General features: G+C 62.7%; 1 protein-coding gene across 1 annotated transcript in view; it reads right to left on the bottom strand.

Moving 5' to 3' along the window:
* The window catches only part of Cfap46 (cilia and flagella associated protein 46), an 84,813-nt gene that overhangs the window by 26,327 nt on the left and 32,321 nt on the right, over positions 1-26,165 (bottom strand). Inside the window, 20 exon segments of the mRNA XM_048334671.1 lie at positions 198-304; positions 482-682; positions 2,414-2,560; positions 5,415-5,547; positions 7,130-7,228; positions 7,878-8,026; positions 9,341-9,490; positions 9,984-10,169; positions 11,482-11,693; positions 13,930-14,101; positions 14,385-14,568; positions 15,344-15,482; positions 16,905-16,989; positions 17,529-17,691; positions 18,978-19,109; positions 22,539-22,579; positions 22,581-22,706; positions 22,996-23,103; positions 23,691-23,840; positions 24,776-24,932. Coding sequence (XP_048190628.1) covers positions 198-304; positions 482-682; positions 2,414-2,560; positions 5,415-5,547; positions 7,130-7,228; positions 7,878-8,026; positions 9,341-9,490; positions 9,984-10,169; positions 11,482-11,693; positions 13,930-14,101; positions 14,385-14,568; positions 15,344-15,482; positions 16,905-16,989; positions 17,529-17,691; positions 18,978-19,109; positions 22,539-22,579; positions 22,581-22,706; positions 22,996-23,103; positions 23,691-23,840; positions 24,776-24,932 — 2,841 coding nt within the window.

Raw genomic sequence — 26,165 nt, 5'->3', positions numbered from 1 at the left:
CCCGTGCACAGCGGAAAACAGCAAGCGGGAGCCCTGCATCCATGAGTCCCACGCGCCCTCCAACAAGGCAAAGGCCCAGAGCCCGAGCCAGTGCGGAAGCGGGGCCCTGGCGCTCAGCTCGGGACCGAGGGGCCGCGAGGGCCCCCGGGGGCCTGAAGGTGCTCAGGCAGGCGGGGCGCAGTCACCAGCAACCTCACCTAGCATCAAGGTCCATGATGAAGAACTCCAGAAGGGATTCCTGGTTAGGCCGTTCTTTCTGGAGGAGTCTGAAGACATCGATGAGTTTCTGATACAGACAGCAAACCTGGGGGTGACCGGCACCAACATAACTGCACCACTCAGTGGGGTGAGGGACAGAGACCCTAGCCCAGAGGACAGAGCCTCCTGTTGCCCCCACCCACCCCAGGGAACAGAGCCCCTTCCCCCTCCCCCCCCCCCCCCCCCCCCGCTGTCCCCACCCAGCACTTTTGATGGCTCTCACCGACACTTCTCTCCCTGCGTCTTCTGAAGACAGCATGGCCTGGGCCAGCGTCAGGGTGGACTTGTACCAGAACTCCTCGCTCCCACCCAGCTGCTGGGCCTTCTCGATCAGTCTCTTAGCTCCTCCGTAGTTGTTCTCCTTGTTGGCCAGCTGTGCCAGGAGGAGCAGGCACTGGGACTGGGCACAAGGATCATCGAGCTCCTGGAAGTACGTAGCAGACGTATGGACGTAGCAGAGACAAGGTAGGGGGTAGGGGAGGCAGAGGTGGAGTGAGGAGGGTGGAGGGTGAGTTCTGAGACTGTCTGGGCCTCGTGCCTTTCCCTCTGGTCCTGGGCTCCCCTGGCTGCTAAAGAAAGAGCCCCCATCTGCTCCCAGGAGTGAAATCTTCACACGCACTGTCCCCTCAGGGCCCTGTCCCTCCAGGGTCCCTGCTGGACCGGTGTCCACCGTGGTGGTCAGGCGGCCCTGCACAACCGCAGAGCCCCGTCCCTCCAGGGTCTCCTCTAGACGGGTGTCCACCATGGTGGACAGGAGTCCTCTGGGAGTTGCAGGTCCCTAGTTTTTCCCACACTGAGTGCCCCACTAGCAGCTTGCCCTCTGTCCTGCCGCCCACCAGCTCCTTCCCGAGTGCTGTGTGCCAGTTTTGCTGTGCACAGGTTCATTGCGGTGGAACTGGGTAAACAGGCTGCCGCAGGCTGGATGGCCAGGGACTGCCTGGGGGTGGGGTGGGATTCTCTTCTGCAGAAGAGCATTTCTGGCATCTGGCCAAGCTGGCACGAGGCTCTAAGATGGGTGGAAACAGGGCACCAGGCAGAGCCAGAGGCCAGGTGACGTCCCAGAAAGCCAGGCCAGCCTGTGGCCACGCTGAGGCCCAAGTGGGGCTGGCCCTGGCAGATGGGTCGCGCAGGGTGTCTGGGGCCAGGAGCAGGATGAGGAGGGAGGCATAGACCCAGGCAGGGCTTGGCCTGTGCGGGTGGGGCAGAGAGGTTAGTGCTTGGACCCTGGTGCCAGCCCTGTGGAGTGGACAGGGCTTCCAGGTACCCGGAGGAAACGTCCCTGGGTGAGAAGTCCCACAGCCAAGGACGCCTGGACCCATCTGGTTCTCCTGGACAGGATGGGGGCTGGCAGAGGCGGAGCCATGCCCCTGCAGGAGGACTGCAGAGCTGGGGTGCTGGGGAACTGGGGTGCTGTGCCCTCGAGCAATAGAAGCCACTTCCTCCCATCCAGGTTTCCCTGCTGTCAGCCATCCAGGCGGGGGGGGGGGGAAGGGGGGCGGGCAGGGCAGGGCCCAGGAGGACAGACACGTTGCACCAGTCTGGAGCTTGGGACAACTGCTCCTCGCTGCTCAGGGTGGAGCAGGGATGAGCAACAGCAGACAGCACAGTGCATCAGACAGAGGGGAACTCAAGCCTCCCCAGGGACTCAGAGGAGACCCAGAATGGCCACATTGCCATGGGGCTCAAAGCTGAAGATGTATCAGAGGAAGGCCAAGATGGCAGCCCCGGTGGCCAATGGGGAGTCTGCCTCCTAGAGCAGTTTCTCTGGCTGGCAGAAGACACCACATGGCTCCCAAAGTCCTCCCCTCCCAACCAGAATTACATTAGGAAGCAAACAGGGAAGCGGGATGTAACCCGGAATCAGAAATGGGCCACACAGTGTTGTTACACTGGGACTATAAAACTCCAGAATCAATAAGCTAGAATAGAAAAGATAGGCAAGGGGTAGGAAAGAGAGACCTGCCAGGAAAGAGAAACCCATTCCTACGGCAGGGAGGGGCATGGACTTTCTAGGAGGGAAAGACACAAAGATGCTTCTGAAAGGACAGGCCATTTCCCCAGTGTGCTCGGGTGAAGGGAGCAAGGAGCACCAGGGCTCCATTGTGTGCAGGGGAAGGGGGTGGCCTGGCTGGCCTGGCCGGAGGAGGCTCCTTGCCTGGAAAGCCTGGTGGGCCTCCGACAGGAGCAGCCGCACAGGCTGGAACAGGTCCATGTCCAGTAGCACCTTGGCTTTGAGCATCCACAGCCGGGGGTAGGAGGTTCCCTGCAGGCCCTTCCCAGTCTCTCCATTTACCTCCAAAATCTGCAAGAAACCGTGGGCCGTAAGCCACCCTCCCTGGATGCCCGTGCTCTGTGACATGTGCCAGCCAAGGCTGAAAAGCCCCGTAGACACCTGTGTCCCATCCAGGGAGCCTCTGGAGGCTGGCCCCTGGGTGGTCAGCTGGGTCTCTGGAGGCCGGCCCCTGGGTGGTCAGCTGGGTCTCTGGAGGCGGGCCCCTGGGTGGTCAGCTGGGCCTCTGGAGGCGGGCCCTGGGTGGTCAGCTGGGCCTCTGCAGGCGGCCCCTGGGTGGTCAGCTGGGCCTCTGGAGGCGGGCCCCTGGGTGGTCAGCTGGGTCTCTGCAGGCGGCCCCTGGGTGGTCAGCTGGGCCTCTGGAGGTGGCCCCTGGGTGGACCGCTGGGTCTCTGGAGGCGGCCCCTGGGTGGTCAGCTGGGTCTCTGGAGGCGGCCCCTGGGTGGTCAGCTGGGTCTCTGGAGGGCGGCCCCTGGGTGGTCAGCTGGGTCTCTGGAGGCGGCCCCTGGGTGGTCAGCTGGGCCTCTGGAGGCGGCCCCTGGGTGGTCAGCTGGGCCTCTGGAGGCGGCCCCTGGGTGGTCAGCTGAGCCTCTGGAGGCGGGCCCCTGGGTGGTCAGCTGGGCCTCTGGAGGCGGCCCCTGGGTGGTCAGCTGGGCCTCTGGAGGCGGCCCCTGGGTGGTCAGCTGGGTCTCTGGAGGCCGGCCCCTGGGTGGTCAGCTGGGTCTCTGGAGGCGGCCCCTGGGTGGTCAGCTGGGCCTCTGGAGGCGGCCCCTGGGTGGTCAGCTGGGCCTCTGGAGGCGGCCCCTGGGTGGTCAGCTGGGTCTCTGGAGGCCGGCCCCTGGGTGGTCAGCTGGGTCTCTGGAGGCCGGCCCCTGGGTGGTCAGCTGGGTCTCTGGAGGCCAGCCCCTGGGTGGTCAGCTGGGTCTCTGGAGGCCAGCCCCTGGGTGGTCAGCTGGGTCTCTGGAGGTGGGCCCCTGGGTGGTCAGCTGGGTCTCTGGAGGCGGCCCCTGGGTGGTCAGCTGGGTCTCTGGAGGCCGGCCCCTGGGTGGTCAGCTGGGTCTCTGGAGGCGGCCCCTGGGTGGTCAGCTGGGTCTCTGGAGGTGGCCCCTGGGTGGGCCCCCTGGGTCTCTGGAGGCCGGCCCCTGGGTGGTCAGCTGGGTCTCTGGAGGCCAGCCCCTGGGTGGTCAGCTGGGTCTCTGGAGGCGGCCCCTGGGTGGACTGCCTGGGTCTCTGGAGGCGGCCCCTGGGTGGTCAGCTGGGCCTCTGGAGGCGGCCCCTGGGTGGTCAGCTGGGCCTCTGGAGGCAGCCCCTGGTGGTCAGCTGGGTCTCTGGAGGTGGGCCCCTGGGTGGTCAGCTGAGCGTCTGGAGGCTGCCCCTGGGTGGACCGCCTGGGTCTCTGGAGGCCGGCCCCTGGGTGGTCAGCTGGGTCCCTGGAGGCCGGCCCCTGGGTGGTCAGCTGGGTCTCTGGAGGTGGCCCCTGGGTGGTCAGCTGGGTCTCTGGAGGCAGCCCCTGGGTGGACCGCCTGGGTCTCTGCAGGCGGCCCCTGGGTGGACCGCCTGGGTCTCTGCAGGCGGCCCCTGGGTGGTCAGCTGGGCCTCTGGAGGCCGGCTCCCGGGTGGTCAGCTGGGTCTCTGGAGGCGGCCCCTGGGTGGACCGCCTGGGTCTCTGGAGGCGGCCCCTGGGTGGTCAGCTGGGTCTCTGGAGGCGGCCCCTGGGTGGTCAGCTGGGTCTCTGGAGGCGGCCCCTGGGTGGTCAGCTGGGTCTCTGGAGGCGGCCCCTGAGTGGACCGCCTGGGTCTCTGGAGGCGGCCCCTGGGTGGTCAGCTGGGCCTCTGGAGGCCGGCCCCTGGGTGGTCAGCTGGGCCTCTGGAGGCCGGCCCCTGGGTGGTCAGCTGGGTCTCTGCAGGCGGCCCCTGGGTGGTCAGCTGGGTCTCTGGAGGCGGCCCCTGGGTGGTCAGCTGGGTCTCTGGAGGCCGGCTCCTGGGTGGTCAGCTGGGTCTCTGGAGGCGGCCCCTGGGTGGTCAGCTGGGTCTCTGGAGGCCGGCCCCTGGGTGGTCAGCTGGGTCTCTGGAGGCGGCCCCTGGGTGGTCAGCTGGGTCTCTGGAGGCGGCCCCTGGGTGGTCAGCTGGGCCTCTGGAGGCGGCCCCTGGGTGGTCAGCTGAGCCTCTGGAGGCCGGCCCCTGGGTGGTCAGCTGGGTCTCTGGAGGCCGGCTCCTGGGTGGTCAGCTGGGCCTCTGGAGGCCGGCCCCTGGGTGGTCAGCTGGGTCTCTGGAGGTGGCCCTTGGGTGGTCAGCTGGGTCTCTGGAGGCGGCTCCTGGGTGGTCAGCTGAGCCTCTGGAGGCGGCCCCTGGGTGGTCAGCTGGGTCTCTGGAGGCCAGCCCCTGGGTGGTCAGCTGGGTCTCTGGAGGCGGCCCCTGGGTGGTCAGCTGGGTCTCTGGAGGCGGCCCCTGGGTGGTCAGCTGGGTCTCTGGAGGCTGCCCCTGGGTGGTCAGCTGGGTCTCTGGAGGCCAGCCCCTGGGTGGTCAGCTGGGTCTCTGGAGGCTGCCCCTGGGTGGTCAGCTGGGTCTCTGGAGGCGGCCCCTGGGTGGTCAGCTGGGTCTCTGGAGGCGGCCCCTGGGTGGTCAGCTGGGTCTCTGGAGGCGGCCCCTGGGTGGTCAGCTGGGTCTCTGGAGGCCGGCCCCTGGGTGGTCAGCTGGGGCACACAAATTTCATCTTCCCGAGAGACTTCCAGGGCCCCAGGCAGAGGCAGCTTGGGGTGGCCTCTGGGTTTGCTGCAGCCTATGACTGTGCAGGGCAAGCTAGCATTGGCAGTCAGGTCCCTATCGCCCCTGGCTATCGACTCGGTGCCATGGTAGAGTGGGCTTACCTTGTCCTGGGCTATCAGTGGCTTCACCTCTACTGGGCAGACTGGTGCTGACAACTGGATCAAGGTGGGCAGACTTTCATCTACCACGGGCTCCCTGATCTTCTGCTTTTTAAATGTAATCTCTTTTCTGCAGCTATGGGAGGCAAAATAGACAACATGCATCAGAGAAGAGCCAATGGCCACGAATGGTCAGTTCCATTTCCAAAGAAATGTAAACTAAAACAGCCGTGAGAAGCACTCCTGCCCTCCTGTTTACAAAGACCACCGAGCACAGCTGGAATCCACAGGGCCATGGCTCCCCGAGCAACGCTGGCAACCAGCTCTCTCTTTGGAATCATCTAGCACACGGACTCAGAAGTTTAATATCAATCTCAAACTCCACATTCCCAAAGCAAAACGACCCTGCTGTCTACTTAGAGACACATTGGCCAGAGCACAGCAGCCTGAGCACCTGGGTGGGCTCCATTCCGCAGGCCATAATCTGGAGGTCAGGTTCCTTCTCCCCACCGCCCCCCAAGTGCTCAGGTCACACGCACCATGGAGCAGGAAGCAGCAGGCAGCCAGGCCCATGGCTTTAGCAACCACATTTCTAGCACCTCTCTGAGGAGGTTAGTCTCCATACTTCTAGAACCTCTCCACGAAGGGCAGTCCCACTCCAGGTTCTCCTGCCATATCAGGAACTTGGCACTGGGGTCACACATTCAACCAAGGGCTGGGCAAATAAACCATGCTTACAATTATGAGCACAATGGTGTGGCACACCTGTAATCCCAGCCTCCAGGGAAGCAGAGATAGGAGGATCACCGTTTGAAGGCAGCGTGGGCAAAGTCAGTGAGACCCTGTCTCTAAAACAGCTGGATGAGGTAATGCATGCCTATAATGTCAGACTTCATTCCCAGACGAGGCAAAAATTCAATCTCAAACAAGAAAACTAAACAAAAAGTAAAGTAAAGCAAAACCAAAGGAGATATGGCTCAAGTGGCAGAGCCCCCGCCTAGCAAGGGCAAGCCCTGAGTGCCAGCCCCATGCTTCTCACTACCTGGGGCTCAGGGGAACATCTACAAGTCGTGTGCATTGTTTTCTAATGTGGAAAATGTGCAGAAGGGCATACACCACAATTCCAAGGGCAGCTGCTGCCTAATGATGGGATGACCACATTTATCTTCTTCCTTATCTGTGTTTTCCAAAATCTGTGCAATGACATACATCATCTGTGTATCAAGAAAAAAATGAAGCCACATGGCAGACCCGTAACTAGAGCTGTGCATAATTGCAGCGCAGAAATCCTCCCAGTGGTCTTAAATCTCAACCACAGGTTCCACAAAAAATGATAAGCAGGCAGTTGGCTCATTAGCAGATTGAAACTTGATCATCTCTAGCGCGTCTGAGTGACCCAGGAACCGGAGGACCCTGTGCACCCCTCCCCCGGGACCAGGGGGGCCTCCCCCAGCCCTCCCCTCCTCCTCCCCCCTCTTTATCCTTCCTGAGCAAGATGAGTGGAGCCAGGAGGAACCCTGTGTGCTCCCCCTGGGGCTCCCTTGTCAGCACCTCCAGGCACGGGGCCTCAGGGGGGTCTCACGTCTGCTGCGGGGGGCCCAGCACTAGGAGGGGACCCAGCCAAGGGCGGGGCTGGGCCAGAGGACGCGAGCTTAGCCTGGAAGGAGAGTTCTCTGCCTGGGAGTGGGCGCTGCCCACTGGAGACGAGCCAGACGCACCTGGCCTGCTCCATGTCTCCAATGTACGTCTGCCCAACGGCCTCTTCGTGGTAGGCAGCGGCGTCGCGGAGCCGCAGGTCCGCGCAGACCTGGGCGAGCCTGCGGGGAAGGGTGGCGGGGAGCCGTCACCTGGACCGTCCACCGGGAAACGACCACGTGGGCTGGGCGCGGCACGCTTCACCCGAGTCATCAACTAGGAAGAAACTGGGCACTTCCATGTTTTCAATCCTTTCCAAAGCTGAGCAACACTTCTAGGTAAACACAGCAGGTGGCCGTAGCAGGGTTCAGGTGGAGGAATTTTAAGTCATCCACTCGTGTACTTTATTTACTACACATCTATTGTCTCTGTGGCATTCAGCAGTAAAGCCAGGCCCAGGGGTGGGGCAGAGCCTGGAAAGCTTCCAGCAGGAACCTCTGCCAGCACCATGTTGATGACTCTCTCCTTTGGACATGACTTCAGCCTCACAGAAGAGTCACTCCCCCCTCCCCCCCTCCCCGCCTCTTCCTCCCTCCCCCCCCGTCCCCCTCCCCCCCACCACAGTGTGAGCCCTGCCACCTCCTCCTCCTCCTCAGCCGAGGGCTAGATGCTTCCCTAAAGTGAGGGAACGGTAAAATAAAAACACTGTTTTCACATTCAAGTATTTTTTGTATGGATCTTGGGGACTGCATTGTCTGCACAGTCACTACAGAGTGAAACTTGTTTTGTTTCCTGTTGAGCAGCTGTGCCCAGGTTAGAAGGGGCTCCAACCTCAGGTGGTAGAGGTCCGCTAGGCTCTTGCTGTCCACCACGGCGTTGGCAATGAGAACCCCCAGCTGCAGGAGGGGGATGGTGAGCTCGTGGAGGAACATCTTCTTCAAGGCCTTGACCAGGTGGTCCAGATAGTACAGCGTGTATGTCTGCACAAACACAACAGATAGTCCAGGTCACAGGGCTCAGGGAGGAAGCAGAGCACAGTGCCCAGCACACAGCAGGTCCCTCGCTGGTGTCTGTGCCGCAAAGGGAGGATGTATTATCGTTAGACTTCATTTTGCCACGCGCACAAGACGTGACACCATCAGCATGAGAACAACAAAATCATCACAAGAGAAACGCCAATTACGTGTCTATTCGAAAAAAATTCATGTTTTCTTTCCACAAAAACACCTGTTGATAATCAAAACCAGTTTCTTTGTGGCACATAGAGAGAAGAGCTAACGCTTCCATGATGTCGGACTAGGTTTGCCAAAACCTAGCAAGAGGTGCTGCAAGAAATGCAAACTATTTTCATCTAGAAACCAGGCAGAAAATAATTCCGGTTAAGGTACTAGGCATATGGAAAGGTGGGCTGGTTGGCGGCAGAGGCAGCTGAGAGGTGAGCAGCTCAGCGTGTGACCCCAACACGGCACCGTGAGGGGATGGGTGGCACCTTTCAGGAATGATATGGCAGTCTGTCAGGAAATAAGGGTTTGGCTTTTTTTTGAGGACACGAGAAAGCACAAATCACCAAGCAAAAGCTCACTGTTAGTATCAAAAACTAATCACCTCCCCGCACAGAAGACCCACCGAGAGAGGAAGGCAGACCGCAAAGTGGAAGTTGACCCAGGCAATGGTGGTCAACCTGACCGTCTGAGGATTCCTCCCGTAACAGGTCAAAGATCGACCAGGGGACCGCCGGAAGCCTACCAGGGCCCGCCTCCTTGGGGGCGGCACATCACCAATGGCTAGGAGGCCGTCCATCTCGGCCGCGGGGGGACTCCCCGGGGACCACCGCTGCTGGGTCCCCCCAAGGGCAGCCCAGCACCCCTCCCTGGAGGCCTGTGTTCCAGACACGGCACAGCTCCACACGGACGGTGAGGCCAGGCCCGACCTCTGCTGCAGGTGCAGGGCAGCACTGCGGGAGGAGGCTACGGGGGCCCAGGACGGCAGAACCCACACACGTTACACTGCGTGAAGGAAGCCTAACCAGCCGCAACGCGAGGCACAGTTCCATCCCAAGCGGCCTCCCAGCCGGGAAGCGGTGGTGAGTGGAACCTGACCCCAAGTGTGCGGCCACCCAGTCCCTAGCACCTGAGGCGAAGGTGCCCTCGGTGTAAGCACAGGGGTCCCGAGAAGAGGGATTTGGCTGAGGGGCCGTGGGACCCCAGAGGCGGGGGCAGCAGGGTGGGGGAAACTGAGTCAGGGGAAGGCAGCCACAGGCCTCGGGGCAGGGACTGGCCCTCCCATCTCCTCACCGGCTTCTGGAAGCTCTTTGAGTTAATGGTGAAGTCGCTTTTGTCCTGCCTGAACACGGACAGCAGCTCCTCCGGGCAGACGTAGGAGGCCCACTCCTCTACGCTGCTGGGTAACTCCTCAGGCCGCCGGCTGGTGGCGGGGGCCTGCGCCTGGGCGGGAGGAAGAGCCCTGAGGATGCCGCCCAGTGCCGGCGTGGCCTTCCGCAAGGAGCCTGGCGGTGGCCCTCCTCACGGCTCAGTGGGGCACGGCGCCAGCTCTGCCCCGCACGTCCGGCCCACCAAGTTTCTAGACTTGCCTTGGCAGTGGGAGGAGCTACTAGGTGAGGGTGAAATGATTCCAGGGGCGTTCTGCATGCTTCTGGATATTAGGGAAGCGTTTTCCTCACTCCCCGAGGATCCCAGCCCCACCCCTGCACACGGTGCCCAGACTGCTGGCCAACCAAGGCCACTGCGCTGCCTGGCTCGTGCACAGGTTCCCCCGGGGGCTGACCACACAAGTCCACGGTGGAACCCCCGCCTTCCATTTGTGAAGCGAGGAAAGGGCTGTGAGACGGCAGGTGAGGGGTCTGGGCCGGGACGAAGGGGGTTGGGACACAGGCCACACGGCCTCGCCCTCCAGGGCCCGTCGCCCACCCCTGAGCACCTGCTTGCTGTCTTTCACTTTCTCCTTCTCCTTGTCCTCCTTCCCCTTGTCCTTCTCTTTCTCTTTACTTTTCTCCTTCTCCTTCTCCTTGCCCTTCTCCTTCTCTTTTTTAGGCAATAATATTTGTGAGCTGGTTGCTGTTACCGCCTTTTCTGGAATTAGTTTTCCTCCTTTTGACAGAGCAATCTGAGGAAGAGCAGAGTTTGTGTTGACGGCATTCAAACAGACCCCATACCGCGTCCTGCCGCGCCCTCCCAGGAACCTCTAGATCCAAGGGGGCTTGGCCGTGACTCTCCTGCCGAGCGGGACGCCCTGCCCAGGGCCTGGGCCACCACCCTGCCTACAGGCACACGGGGGGACTTGGGGCATGGTACTCGGTGTGTGGTCCCCAGGGACCTCTGGAGACACCACGCTGGGCGTGCGTGTGGTCCTCACAGAAATCTGGAGGTGGCGCTCAACCTGAGGGCCTCAGTTACAGCTGCTTGTCCCCGGCGTTTAGACTGCTTGCCGGCAGGCCTGCTTCCCTCAGGGCGCCCTCCCTGGGGCCGGGCTTGGGTTGGTGAGGTGCTCAGGCACAGGAAATACATCCGTGACCCAGGCCTGGGCAAGATCTGGGCAGCCCCGGGCAGGGTGCTGGAGGAGCCGGCACTGCTATCCTCCGCGGCAGCTGGGCCTGCACACTGGGGCGGCTAGAGTTCCTGGGCCTCCTACCGCTGAGGGCTGCTCTGTACCCAGGCCTGGGATTCGGGGCACTGCCCACGGGACCTGGACAGAGGCACAGGCTAGGTCCTCGGGAACTGCCTGGGGCCCCACAGGGAGAGGGCGGGAGGGCGAGGGAGGGGAGGAGCAGGCAGGTCCGGCAGGTGCTGCGTATTGTGCATGGCGGCTTCCAGTGGGAGCTTGGATTCTGCCAGGGAAGCGATGCCGGAATGGGCCTAGGGGGGCACAGGGCTCCTTTGAGGACACGGAGCGTGGAAGGGTGGGGAAACGTGGACAGGATGCTTTGGGGAGAGGAAAAGGAGGATTTCACAGGAGCGCCTTGCCTATCTCTTGAAGGCCTTTGGCTCGTAAATATTGGGAAAACAGCCAGCTATTGTGGCTCAGGCTGTAAACCAGGTTCTTGGCAGGTGGAAGCAGGAGAATGTGAGTTTGAGGACAGCCTTGGCAAAGTCAGTGCAAAAACTTATTCCAGAAACAGAATATAAACACTCAAAAGGGATGTCTCACGGTAGCATGTTTGCCTAGGAAGAATGAGGTGCTGGGTTTAATCTCAGTACTACAAACAAGTACAAGAAGAAAGAGGAGAGGGAGGGGGGAGGAGGAAGAAGGGGGAAAGAGAGAGAGGGGGGAAAGAAAAATATCAGAAAATGTTCTGATGATGTTTTTAAATAGCAGTGCAATATTCCCGAGGAAGCAGCGAAGAGATGCCCGTCGTTTCTGGCCCGGGGAGAGGCGGGCAGGGCCCCGGGGTCCTCAGCCAGCACACAGTTGGCCTCACCTGCCAGATGTGCCTGAAGAAGGTGTAGGCCATGAGGCAGTCGTCCTGGTAGCTGGCGGCGCTGGGCGTCAACATCAGGGCCCGCAGGATGTGCACTCTGGCCAGGAGCTCCAGCTGCCTCAGGCTCTGTAACTGCTCCAAGGAGAACGTCCCCTGGTCCTGGGCCTGGGCCTCTGGCCCCTCCGCTTGGACGTCAGCAGGCTTGGTCTCCCCTGCACAAGGAGGGAGCCCGAGGCTCAGGGCATGCCTGGACGGGGGCGCCCTGTGGGCCCGGGCCCTCCACTCTCCTGCTTGGTGACTTGGCTGCTCTACCCTGCATCCTCTGCCTGGCCTGGGCCACGGCCTCTCTGGCAGGGCTGTCAGCCTTTCACCTGACGTTTCTCCCTGGGTCTGGAAGACAAGAAGCCCGGCTCTCTGGGAAGGCGAAGGCCCAGGCCAGGCAGGAGTGTCTGGTGGTGTCTCAGGGGTCTCCAGCTCTGACCTGCTCCGGCACGTGGGCTGGACGCCAGGGGGGCAGGTCTTTCTGCTGCTCTTACATGCAGATGGAGGCGGGTGCTTTCCTGGCTCTTCCTTTCTTTTTTTTTTTTTTTTTTTACTCTTTTTTTTTTTTTTTTTTTTTTATGGCCAGTCCTGGGCCTTGGACTCGGGGCCTGAGCACTGTCCCTGGCTTCCTTTTGCTCAAGGCTAGCACTCCGCCACTTGAGCCACAGCGCCGCTTCTGGCCGTTGTCTGTATATGTGGTGCTGGGGAACCGAACCTAGGGCCTCGTGTATCCGAGGCAGGCACTCTTGCCACTAGGCTATATCCCCAGCCCCGGCTCTTCCTTTCTTGAACCAGACAGGACAGGTAGGTCCAGCCGCAGAGGGCACTCATGCAGGTGGGCCCAGGGTCAGGACCACGGGGCCCATCCATCCTTCTGATTGAGACCTCACCCCACTGGCTGCGGGCTGTGCAGACCGAGGTCCACCAAATCTCCCCTCTGTGGAGCAACTGTTTGCCCCAGACCTCCTGCCATGGGTAGGGTCCTGAGCTGGACTCTGAGGGCTCTGGATCCACTCCTGAGCAGGGCGCTGCTGGGCGCGGGAGGCCAGCAAACTGCTCTGTCCCAATCCATACATCTCCCCCCTCTATAAGGGCTTGAGAGTCCTGAGGAGGCCCCTCTGTTCACTGGGATGGTGCCGGCTCTGGCCAGCACCACTGAGCTCCAGGTACACTGAGGCTAGAATTCACACCTATGGGCCTCAGCTCTTCTAGTGCCACGGTGGGTGGGCCTACTGGATGACTGGGGCCACCATGGCCTTCTGTGCTCCCTAGGGCATCCTGTCTTCTGGTGTCCCCAGGGCTTGTGTGCAGGCGGGGGCAGCCTTTGAGGCCCAGAGTGACTGTGGCCTCAGTGAGGCCCTCCGCCTCCCCCCCCCCGCCTCCCCCCAGCCTTCCCCCCGCCTCCCCCCAGCCTCTTCTTCACGGAGGCCTCCTGACTTATACCATGCACAGGACTCAGCAGCGAGGGCCCCAGAGGCCTAGCTTGGGACTGGCTATGACATGCGCTGCTCAGCCCAAGGTGCTTAGACACCCGCAGCCCTGGTGGGCCGTGGCAGGCTGTCCAGAACCTTCTCAGTGTCCTCTGAGCCTTCACATTGCCTGCCTGGTCCTGAGTGCACAAACTACTAGCCAGCTTCTGTTGGGAGCACACTTTAATATTGATGAGGCTGTGGGCCAGGACCGTGGGCTAGGAATGTGATGGGCTAGGTCTGTGATGGGCTAGGCCCTTGGCACCCTGCAGGGTGTGGTGGACCAGGGCCGTGGCACCCTGCAGGGTGTGGTGGACCAGGGCCGTGGCACCCTGCAGGGTGTGGTGGACCAGGGCCGTGGCACCCTGCAGGGTGTGGTGGACCAGGGCCGTGGCACCCTGCAGTGTGTGGTGGACCAGGACTGTGGTACCCTGCAGGGTGTGGTGGACTAGGACCGTGGCACCTTGCAGGGTGTGGTGGACCAGGACTGTGGCACCCTGCAGGGTGTGGTGGACCAGGGCCGTGGCACCTTGCAGTGTATGGTGGACCAGGGCCGTGGCACCCTGCAGGGTGTGGTGGACCAGGGCCGTGGCACCCTGCAGGGTGTGGTGGACCAGGGCCGTGGTACCCTGCAGGGTGTGGTGGACCAGGGCCGTGGCACCTTGCAGTGTGTGGTGGACCAGGGCCGTGGCACCCTGCAGGGTGTGGTGGACCAGGACTGTGGCACCCTGCAGGGTCTGGTGGAACAGGGCCGTGGCACCTTGCAGTGTATGGTGGACCAGGGCCGTGGCACCCTGCAGGGTGTGGTGGACCAGGGCCGTGGCACCCTGCAGGGTGTGGTGGACCAGGGCCGTGGCACCCTGCAGGGTGTGGGGAGCAGGGCCGGGGCACCCTGCAGGGTGTGGTGGTATTAGGGGTGGGGGAGCTGGGTCCTCACTTTCTGGCTCCAGCTCTGGCTCTGATGTGTCTTGGGTGGGTTTCATGACCAGCAAGATCTCAACTGCCCACGTGAGATGGGCGATGACGTCTTCAAGAGGAAACTGCTTGAAGTGCAGCCACTCGCTGAACTCCAGGATATAGTCCACCTTCTGCTGGCTGCTCTCTGGTCTCTATGGGACACAACAGAAAGGCACCATGATGGTGCTCCACTGGCCAGGACAGCGCCTGAGGGCCAGCACCCAGGAAACCTCCCAGGGCACCTAGGGTCCCATGGTGCCTGTCACCCCTGGTCACCGTGGAGACTTGTCCACAGGCTCTCCTGACCCGTCAGCTCCCTCTCTGCACTGGAGGGGGTGCCTGGATCACCAAGTCTGCCTGAACTCTGCAGTCCGTGCTCCTGCAGGGGAGGCTCTCCTGCCCCAGCCGCCATGGCCGGCGCAGACAAGCACGGACCTGCAGGGCCTGGATGGCATTCTGGTAACAGGTGAGCTCTCCTAGGATGTTCTTGGAGTTCACAGCCAGGCGGTGCCACATGTGTGCCAAGTAGTCTTCGCTTTCATCCTTGAACTTCTGTATTTCCATGGTGAAATTCTGCCCAAGTTTGGCTTTCACAATGACCATGTGTTTGAAAATCAAGCTAAAGAAAAGCAAGAGTCGATGCTTGAACTGTGTGTGTGTTTGCACACGCACACACCCACCCACCACACACGTGCGCACACACACACACGCCATGGAAACTCAGGCTACATGGGGAGAACTGGCTGGAATTGCATGCATAGGCACACACACACACGTACACCCCTGCCCCACATGCACACACACACAAACACACCTCCACCTCACATGCACACACATACACACACATACACCTCCACCCCACATGCACACACATTCACCTCCACCCCACATGCACACATACACACACACACACACACACACACCATGGAAAATCAGGCTACATGGGGAGAACTGGTTGGAACTGTATGCATATGCACCCATGCACACACATATACCTCCGTCCCACATGCACACACACATATATACTTCATGGAAATTCAGGCTGCATAAGGACCAGCTGGAACGGTGTGCATATGCATGCACACACACGTACACCCCCACCACACACGTGCCCACACATCCCATAGAAACTCGGGCTGCATGGGGAGGACTGGGTGAAACTGTGCATATGCACGCACATACACACACATACCACACATGCATACACACCCATGCACATACACGTACACTCACACCACAGAAACAGGCTGCATGGGGAGGACTTGCTGGAACAGTCCCCCCACGCACGCGCGCGCGCGCACACACACACACACACACACACACACACACACACACCATGGAAACTCGGGGAGGGTGGGGAGGGAGGTGGGTGGCAGGCAGGCGAGGGCACTCACAGGCGGTGGGCCGTCCGGGGTAGCACCTGCACGGCCTCATCCAGCACCTTGAGGCCGCCCTCCCAGTCATCTTGGTCAGCGTGGCTGTGGAACAGCAGGCCATAGAGCGCGGCTCTGAGAGACAGGTCATCCTCTGCCCCTAGGGGAGGGAGCAGGAGGGGGCGGGGCTGGGCAGCTGGCTCCTTGCTAACTACCTGATGCCCTCCGACCTCTGACCTCCTGAGGCCCCCACACCGCCATAGTGCCAGATGGGAGCCTCGCTGTAGAGATGTGGAAAGCAGGTGCCTGTGCTGCAGGACTGAGGAGAGGCGCTAGGGCCGGTCCCTGCCTGCAGCCTGTCTGAAGGAATGGCTCCTGCTCCCCCCCCCCCAGGGGGACACTCTCCCACCATCCCCGACACACCCTCTGGCACATGGGAAAGGTCAATATGAGGGTGGGTTTCTGTCCTGGGCTGAGGACACACTCCAGGTCCAGGGCACTGGTATTCAGGTACTGCATGGGTGCCATCTCACACACTGCTGTAACTTAGCACACATCCTGCCTCCACGACACTAGGCAGCGCTGTGTGGCTGGAGGTGCCCAGCCGTGGTTCAGTGGTCGGCTCCGTGGACGGTGTGAGCCTGCCCTCTGTCTATCAGGTCCTTCCAGCCCTGGGCTCCCTCATGCCTCAGGCCCCGGCCTCGCTACCCACACCACCTCTGGGCAGCAGGCCCAGCAGCTCCCCTCTCTCCACTGTCCCTCCAGACCTGTCCAGCCTGCTAGCTCTGCTGGGCCTCTCCCTCCTCCCCTGCCACCGCCCTCAGATCTCAGCCTCTTGAGGGCCACTGGTGACCAGTTCCAGGACACTTTTCTAAAAACGGCTAGCCTATCTGACATTTATTTTGGTGAGCGGAGTGCAGCATGAGCTCCAGCCCCCAGCTCTGGTTATCGGCCAGCAGCCCCCCAGCGACCCTGTCCCGCAGGACGGGCCGGCCCACCCCGCCTGGGGCCTGGGCTCTGCACTCTTCGCGTGCCGCCTGCAGTGCCCCGACTGGACTCGGGGTGGGGGTCTCTTGCTCAACTTTCACTGACTCCGACTGCTGTATTTTTATTCTTGAGTTAAGTCCCCTTATCTCTAAATGGACGACACAGTCTTCGGGGCCAGGGCCTCTTGTCTCTCCCCGCCCCCCGCGTCTGAGGACCTGTGGGGCGCAGGGGCTCTGGGGCAGCAGGGCGGGCTACTCTACGGGACAATGATCTTCCCCCAGTGAACATCAACAGGATGATGACGGCTCTGGTGCTGCCGGGTTCCTGTGGCCCCACAAGCACGCCTCTACGTGGGTGCTCTGTAGTGAGAGGAAAGCCGATTCGGTAGAGAAACAGCATTGCTCTGTCAGAAATCCAGGAAAGCAGCTTTGCAAAGACCGGGGCAGCTCCGTGCCCGGGAAGGGTGCACGGCAGGCACAGAGTGCTGGGCTGTGCGCCCTGCTCACGGAAGCGCCGTGGGAACCCTCACCCCGTGTCCTGGAAGGCAGCCTTCAGCCCCCAGCCCTCCGGGCCCCGCGAACCCGCAGCCACCAACCTGGGAGAAAGTGGCCCTCGGCCATGGACCCAGCCTGGAAGTCGGCTGTGGGCCACTGGTGCAGGAGCAGGGTCTTCCCTTTGTCCTGAGGTGAAAACCGACAGCGCTTTGTCAGAGGTGGCCCAGAGTTCCGTCACCCTGCTGCCTCTCCACTGTCTCTAACGACCTTCAGGAATTGTAGCAACATTTCCAAAATGCAAAGTCACAAAAAGTTTTCTCACATTCTACTCGTGAGAACAAGCTCCCGGGCTAGCTGTGGCGTGCACACCCGTCACTGGGGAGGTGGGGACAGCTGCTCAAGGCCAGCCCCAGGTCCCTGGGACCACAGGACAGACTACACAGCAAGGGTCTACTTAAACATTCAAGACATCAGGCGGGAGGACAAACAAACTCTGAGTTGCTGGAGGAAGGGAAGGGGAAAGACTGGAGGACCAGCCAGGAAATCCTACTGTTTAAAAGTTGGTTAAAGGGGGCAGGAAGGGAGAGGTTCTGACCAGGGGCAGTGAGGTCAGAGGCCAGCACTGTGGTCACCCAGAGCCCCTACCCTGCTGGGATCTTGGGATACTACACTGCAGCCGGTGGGAGTGTCCTTGAGCATTCATGTCCCCACTGCTCTGGACATACCCGCTTTCTGGTCTCTGTCCTGTTGATGATGCTGATCACCTTCTGGACAGAACTCTTGGCCTTCTTCCTGTTGGCTGCTGAGGACAGGAGAGGGAGCCAGGCATTCCAGTAGTGTCGTGCCGCCAACATCACCAGAGCGCTGCTGCCGGCCACGCCGCCAAACCTGAAAGGACATTCCTCAACTAGAGAGATGCAGGCCCAGGCTGCCCCAGGCTGCCCCAGGCACTGCTCATCCACAGGGATGCAGGCTCAGGCTGCCCCAGGCACTCCACATCGACAGGGATGCAGGCCCAGGCTGCACCAGGCACTGCTCATCCACAGGGATGCAGGCCCAGGCTGCACCAGGCACTGCTCATCCGCAGGGATGCAGGCCCAGGCTGCCCCAGGCACTGCTCATCCACAAGGATGCAGGCTCAGGCTGCCCCAGGCACTCCACATCGACAGGGATGCAGGCCCAGGCTGCCCCAGGCAACTGCTCATCCGCAGGGATGCAGGCCCAGGCTGCAGGCCCAGGCACTGCTCATCCACAGGGATGCAGGCCCAGGCTGCAGACCCAGGCACTGCTCATCCACAGGGATGCAGGCTCAGGCTGCCCCAGGCACTGCTCATCCACAGGGATGCAGGCCCAGGCTGCCCAGGCACTGCTCATCCACAGGGATGCAGGCCCAGGCTGCTCCAGGCACTGCTCATCCACAGGGATGCAGGCTCAGGTTGCCCCAGGCACTGCTCATCCACAGGGATGCAGGCTCAGGCTTCCCCAGGCTGCCCCAGGCACTGCTCATCCACAGGGATGCAGGCCCAGGCTGCTCCAGGCACTGCTCATCCACAGGGATGCAGGCTCAGGTTGCCCCAGGCACTGCTCATCCACAGGGATGCAGGCTCAGGCTGCCCCAGGCTGCCCCAGGCTGCCCCAGGCACTCCTCATCCACAGGGATGCAGGCTCAGGCTACAGGCCCAGGCACTGCTCATCCACAGGGATGCAGGCTCAGGCTGCCCCAGGCACTCCTCATCCACAGGGATGCAGGCCCAGGCTGCTCCAGAGGCAGCAGGGCTGGGCCTGGAATGTTAAGGGCTTAGGAGGGCACTGACAAGGTCAGGGTGGTGGAGTGAGTGCCATGGGTCTCTGCCAGAGAGAACCTTTCGTGGGGGCTGCTGAGGCCTTCCCCCACCCTGAGGCCGCCCCCACAGGGCTTGCTGCCCTTCTGAAGGCCAGGCCCCGGCCTAGGGCCTGGCGGTATCCGCCTGCCCCTATTGAGGCTCTGGCTGCGTAGGAGCCCCTTCCAGCCCGCCCCCGCCCCCGTGGCGCCCCCTGCAGGTCTGCCCGCCTCTGTAAGCAGAGGCGGGCACCGAGGTCTCTCCCTTGGGCCTGCTCACCGGGGTCACCCAGCACCTGAGTGTCAACCCCACGATGTTCACTGTGCTCCAGACCTGAGCCGCACAGCCACCCACCTGGCGCTCTCCACGAAGGCCTTGGCTGCGGCCAGCCGCATCTGCTTCCGCCCTTTCAGGTTCTCCATGATGCTCCGGCCCTGGATGCAGGTGGCGGTGCACAGCATCTCAGCCACCAGCGGTATCTCAACTCTGCAGGGCAGGGGACGGCTTAGTGGGGGGAGCAGAGCACACGCTGCCGCTGTACATGCACACGCGCGTGTGCACGCGCACACACACAGTGTGCTCACAGCCCAGAGGAATGGAGCAGAGCTCCCCCCCCTCTCTCTCTCTCTATCTCTCTTACACACACACATACACACACACACACACACACACACACACACACACACAGGGCTCCACAGCCTAGAGGAGTGGATCAGAGCTTGCTGGCCTGCAAGGCACACACAGAGATGGTGGCAGGGCCTGGAAGGTGGCTTAGCGGTAGAGTGCTTGCCCTGCATGCATGCATGAAGCCCTGGATTAGATTCGTCAGCACCATATAAACAGAAAAAGCTGGAGGTGGTGCTGTGTCTTAAGAGGTAGGGTGCTAGCCTTGAGCAAAAAGAAGCCAGACGCAGTGCCCAGGTCCTGAGTCCCAAGACCCACGACTGGCAAAGAAAAAAAAAAGATGGTGGCACATCTCCATCCATCCCCAGCAGTCCTTCACTTCCCTCTGTCTGTGGCTGGCCACGGGGCCTCCCCGTCCCGCGTGGACACTTGCCCCTGGTCCCCAGAAGCCTGCAGCATTGGCTGAAGGCCCAGGAGCTGCCTGGGTGTCTGGACAAGGTAGGAGACACTAGAAGTGAGGGAGGCTCATCAGAGCCCTGGTGCCGGGACAGCCTTGTGGCGGGGCCGGAGCCTGCTCCGGGATGGAGCCCTGGGACATTGGAAGTTACTGGTGGCCCTCCAGGACTGGTCCCGACAGAGACCTTGGAAGACCTGAACCAGAACTAACTGGCTGAGTCCAGTCCACCCAATCATGAATAGTTTATCTTAATTTTGGCAACACTAGGGTTTGAATTCAGAGTCTTTTTGTTGCTGGAAAGGTGCCCTGCCCCTTAAGCCATGCTTGTTTTGCTTTACTTTTCAGATAAGGTCTCATGTGTTTTGTCCTTCCTGTCCTTGAAGCATAATCTCCCCAGTCTCTGCCTCCCTGGTAGCTGGGATTACGGGCATGAAACACCATGTCAAGCTACTAACTGTGTTTTTTTCTTTACCAATTTTCACTGTGTGGCTTGTTATATAGCAATGGCCAGGCGGCGCCAGCCATCTGTCTGTGCCTGCAGCTGGGGGGTGGGGCTGCTCCTCCCAGCCCCTCTGGGTCCCGATACCACACAGTCATGGTTTGGACACAGGCAAACCCCACACACCAGTACATGCCATCAGCCCCCAGCAGGCTCCCTCCCCCATTTCCTGTGTTCTGGGGTCACCTACCTGACACTTAGCTCAGAGGGGAGCTGCCTATGCTCCGTGGTAAAGACACTGCCTGAGGGGAGGCCCCCTTCAGGGCCTGGGGGCCTGGAAGCCAGGGGCAGACAGCCGAGCCACAAGACAAAGGTGCTGGCCCTGGCCTGCCCGAACCCGCTGGCCCACCAGCACCCGTGGTCTGAAGGGGAAACGAGGCTGTGTGATGGCCACCACGAGGGGGAAACTTCCGTGCTATTGGTGGCCACTTTCTGAGCAATTGGCTGGGAGCTGAGCCACAGGAAACGCTACATAAAAACAGGTGACCAGGATCTGGAGGTGCAATCTCAACCCTGACCACCAGGAGGCAGTGACGGCCTACACATGATCTCCAAAGCCCCTAGCCGGGGCGCCATCCCCCAGTGCCCACCTACAAAGTTACCTTATTTATTATGGGAATTTCCTCTCAGAAGTCAAGCTGAGACTGAGGACCGAGCGAGGCTGCAGGACCCGCCAGGCGCGCCCGCGCACCGCCTGGCCAGCCGCCCCGCCCCCGCCCTTTGGTGGCTGAGAAGATGTCTGCCTGTTTCCGGTCTAAGAGCAATTTTGAGCAATGGCTTCCAGAATGGCTGCCTCCCCCAGATCCCCACTGGCCCCTCCCCTTCCCCTTCCCCCCCCACCCCAGGACCCTCTTCTCTTCTCTTCGGGGAGAGATCCTCACCGGGGGGCAGCTCCTCCCGCCCACCCAGCCCACCCAGCTGGCCGTGTTCCCGGCGGGCTCCAGAGATGGCGGGCCGGCCGGCCGGCCGGCGTGGAACCCCATCGGCGGCTCATGCTGGCACCTGGCTCCCGCTCTGCTCTCCGTCCCCACCACCTCTGCCCCTCACCACAGCACGGCAGCCTGGCTTCCTCCAGCCTCGGCGGCGGCGGCAGTTTGTCTGGCCAGCGGCGCACAGCCGCCGGGCGGCCATTTGGAGTGAGGCGAGCACACTGCCGCCTGTCGGCTGATCTTCCAACCTAGCCGAGACACCGCCAAACCCAAGTCCTGCTGGTTGGAAGCACCAGGGGGCCTCAGAGACGCGGTGCCGGGCATGGCCCCAGGTGGAGAACGTGGCTAGGCGCTCCTCGGACCTGGGGACCGCTGATCAAACTGGCCACTGGCTACAAAAAACCCGTGCTCTCAGCCCAAGGGTGTGATACCACCCTTCAGGATCACGAGACTCGGGGAAGCAGCCCGAGGGAGAGACACCCAAGAAAACAGTGCTGTTTACAACAGCACTTCACGTTAAACAGACTCAGACTCGTGAAGGGGGGAGACTAAGCATACAGCTATTGACTCAATTCATGGAATAGTGCAAACCACTAAAATTGAGAATGTAGAAACTGCAAAGGAAAGAGGGAATGTCTCGGTGCTGCCCTGAGGACACAGTCTGTGGGCGTCCGACACTTGGGTGAGCACCCCGTCCCCCAACAACAAGCAGGTGGCCACCATCCTTCTCCACGATGCTTTCAGTTACTTTAGACTGACTCAGGGTGTGTCCTGTGCTACTCAGAACTGCTTAACAAAGCTGTCTGGGCCAGGAGAGGAAGATGTCGATCCAAGAGCCGCTGTGTGTCCCTCAACTTTGGGGGGGGGGTGCTGAGCCCGAACTCCCCAGGTAGGGCCTTGGGGAAGTGAGGAGGGTGCAAGGGTGGTTCTGGTAACGGGGACCAGTGCCGTTTTCAGTGGGACCGGACGCCATGGTCTTCCTATCATGGCCACCCGGGGAGGAGAGGCTGCCAGGCCGAGGTGTTCTCATGGAGAAGACCCAGGCACCAGGAACCACGCATTCCTGTTGTTGGGGTCTCCCCGCCTGTGGCATTTCACCACAGAACCCCCCCCCCCCTTCTGTGCTGGTCACACCCAGGGCCCGAGAGTCTCAACCTTGCACCTTGCGGGGGGGGGGGGGTGGGGTGGCCTCGCGGCCCTGCTGATCACATGGCCCTGGGGGCGGAGCTAGCAGGCAAGGGCCGTCTGTGCCCGGGGATGGCAGTGTGGAGACGGCCAGGGGCCTGGGGCCAAGCCAGGCACCTGCTCACCAGCCCCGCTCAGCATGTCTGGCAAGAGGGTCAGCCCCCGCGTACTTCCAAGGACGCTCTCCGTAGCTGGTGGGCGTCGCTGTTCAGTTCACTTACTTGTCGCGCGTCCTCAGGTATCGGATGCCCATCTGCGGTGGCCAACTGGGCGCAGGCCATGGTGATGTCGTGGTCTCGGGAGGCATGGGCAAAGTGGGTCAGGCGCGTCAGGGTCTGCAGCTCCACCAGGGGGTCCGACCAGTCGCACTCGGAAGCCATCTTCACCACCTTCCAGCGGCCAGGGGCAGGCGAGAAGGGCGGTGTGTTGGGGTGGCCGCAGCCGCCAGCAAGCCGTGCTCCCACGAAGCCCATGGGCAGCAGTGGCCCCGGGGCCCCCCAGTGTCCTAACGTCCCTGACACATGGGGCCGTGGCGGGGGAGGGGTTGCACGCCCCGGGGCGAGACCCCAGGAAGAAACCACCCGGGGCGGGGGAGCTCTGGTGTGGGTGGGGCGCCCCAGCCCTGACCCCCGGGGTGAAGGCTCCCTGCCCACGGCCCGGCGTGCCTCCGGCACCCACCTGGGCCAGGGGGGGCACGGTGAAGTCCATGAGGCCCAGCCCGTTGCACGAGTACATCTCGATGGCCACGAGGACTCTGGTCATGCCGGTGATGTCCTCGTCGGTGCTCTGGAGGGCAGGAAAGACACCGAGATCGGCCCCCACCACGGGGAGAGAGACGGGAGCCCCCCCTCAGCCCTGTGCGGCGGGAGCTGGCCGGAGAAGGCACTGACGCGCCAGGCTATTTCTGGGAGTTGACTTCCGTATTATCCTCTCATATAACAAAGGAGCAGAGGCCTCAGGCATGAAGGGGGCATCTTCAGGCTGCTGGGGTGGGGCAGGCGTGAGGGGGGCCTCGGGCCCTGGCACGGAGGCCCGGCCTCTGCCCGTTCACAAGCCCTGCCCCTAATCCCATGAACCACCTGACTCCCCACCCCCCCCCCCCCCCGCACTGCTCCCTCCCGCAGCTCCCTCCCCTGCAGACCCCGCTGTGGCTCCGGGCTCAGTCTTGGAGAACCAGGGGCACTCTTGGCGCTTGCTCTTCCGGTCCCCACTCCGAGGCAGCGTGGGGCCCTGACGCCTTGCCAAGGAGGCCGCCCTGGGTGGGTGCGTGGGACTAGGTGTTGCGCCCCCACGAGGTCTGGGGCAGCCGGGAAGGCGCCTGCCCCCCAGAGGGTGGAGGAGGACCCAGGCCAGCGCCCAGGGCCCCCCCTCACCGGCTCCTCCGTGCCCAGCCGCTGCCCGATCTGCTGCTGCAGCAGCTGCTTGGCCTTCACCCAGGTGGCGATGACCTGCTGCCGCATGTTGATGGGGACCACCTCCTCGGGCACCGTCCCGTTCCCCAGGTTCAGCGCAAACTCGCAGACCTGCAACGGCAGGGCCACTCCCGTCCTGGGCTGCCGCGGGGCTCGGGGACTCATCGCCAGCACCCAGGATGCCGGTCACAAACCCCCCAAGCGCCAGCCAAGGTGCTGAGCAGGGTCTCCCACGCTCCTTGTGCGGTGCTCCCTCCCCGGTGCACGTGGGAAGAAGCAGGGCTCCGCACATGGGGCCCGGCCCCTCGTGTGTGCAACAGCAAGGGGTGCGGATGGGGCCCCAGGGCCCCAGAACCTCTTCACGCGCTGTGGGGACGAGAATCTCAGCACTGTGCCCCAGCACCCCTTACCCAGGGCGATCGTCACTGTGCCCCAGTACCCCTTACCCAGGGGCAATCATCACTGTGCCCCAGCACCCCTTACCCAGGGGCGATCATCACTGTGCCCCAGCACCCCTTATGTAGGGCGATCATCACTGTGCCCCAGCACCCCTTACCCAGGGGCGATCATCACTGTGCCCCAGCACCCCTTATGTAGGGGCGATCGTCACTATGCCCCAGCAACCCTTACCCAGGGGTGATCGTCACTGTGCCCCAGCACCCCTTACCCAGGGGCGATCATCACTGTGCCCCAGCACCCCTTATGTAGGGGCGATCGTCACTATGCCCCAGCAACCCTTACCCAGGGGTGATCATCACTGTGCCCCAGCACCCCTTACCCAGGGGCGATCATCACTGTGCCCCAGCACCCCTTATGTAGGGGTGATCATCACTGTGCCCCAGCCCCAGCGCGGCCAGCAAGACCCGGGGCTCGAACCCATCTGCTCCTCCCCCCTTGCCTCCCCCCACCCCAGGCCCAGGCCCACGCCATTCCAGCCCTCAGCCCACCCTGTCCCGGGGCTGGCCCGGCCTCACCACACAACGCCCAGGACCCGGGTGACCTGCCCTCCCCGCCCTGTCCCATCCCCAAGGCCCCCGGGGCGGCACCTCCAAGGCCGTTCTGATCTCAGAGGAGTCCAACGGAGCGTGAACCGCCACCGGACGCACAAACTTCTTGGACTTCTCGTGTGCATGGGTGGGAATCCAGTGGATGATGAGGCCTCGGGCCAGGGTGTTGCAGAGCATGGTGAGCATGACGGGGTCCCTGGAGGAGCCACTCCTGAGCACCCCGCAGCAAGAGGGCCTGTGGACCCCACCGCGCCCGCGAGGGGGAGCACCCTCCCACCACGCCCACAAAGGGAGCACCCCTCCCCACCGTGCCCACCGTGCCTGCAAGGGAGCACCTCTCCCCACCGCGCCCGCGAGGGGAAGCACCCCTCCCCACCGCGCCCGCGAGGGGAGCACCCCGCCCCACCGTGACCACCGTGCCTGCAAGGGAGCACCCCTCCCGACCAGGCCCACAGGGGGAGCACCCCTCCCCACCGCGCCTGCAAGGGGAGCACCCCTCCCCACCTTGCCCACCGTGCCTGCAAGGGAGTACCCCTCCTGACCAGGCCCACAGGGGGAGCACCCCTCCCCACCGCGCCCGCGAGGGGGAGTACCCCTCCCGACCAGGCCCACAGGGGGAGCACCCCTCCCCACCATGCCCGAGAGGGGGAGTACCCCTCCCGACCAGGCCCACAGGGGGAGCACCCCTCCCCACCGCGCCTGAGAGGGGGGAACAACCCTCCCCACCGTGCCCACGAGGGGGAGCAACCTTCCCCACCGCGCCCGCGAGGGGGAGCACCCCGCCCCACCGTGCCTGCAAGGGGAGCACCCCTCCCCACTGTGCCCACCGTGCCTGCAAGGGAGCACCTCTCCCGAACAGGCCCACAGGGGGAGCACCCCTTCCCACCGCGCCCGCGAGGGGGAGTACCCCTCCCGACCAGGCCCACAGGGGGAGCACCCCTTCCCACCGCGCCCGCGAGGGGAGTACCCCTCCCGACCAGGCCACGAGGGGAAGCACCCTCCCCACCATGCCTGTGAGGGTGAGCACCCCTCCCCACCGTGCCCGCAAAGGGAGCACCCCTCCCCACTGTGCCCATGATGGGGAGCAACCCTCCCCACCACGCCCACGAGGGGGAGCACCCCTCCCCCCACGCCTGTGAGGGTGAGCACCCCTCCCCACCGTGCCTGCAAGGGGAGCACCCCTCCCCACTGTGCCCACCGTGCCTGCAAGGGAGCACCTCTCCCGAACAGGCCCACAGGGGGAGCACCCCTTCCCACCACGCCCACGAGGGGGAGCACCCCTCCCCACCACGCCTGTGAGGGTGAGCACCCCTCCCCACCGTGCCCGCAAAGGGAGCACCCCTCCCCACTGCGCCCATGATGGGGAGCAACCCTCCCCACCACGCCTGTGAGGTGAGCACCCCTCCCCACCGTGCCTGCAAAGGGAGCA

The sequence above is a fragment of the Perognathus longimembris genome, chromosome 2 (genome assembly GCF_023159225.1).
Source record: "Perognathus longimembris pacificus isolate PPM17 chromosome 2, ASM2315922v1, whole genome shotgun sequence".
Taxonomy (NCBI): Eukaryota; Metazoa; Chordata; class Mammalia; order Rodentia; family Heteromyidae; genus Perognathus; species Perognathus longimembris.
This window is presented reverse-complemented; position numbering and strand designations above follow the sequence as displayed.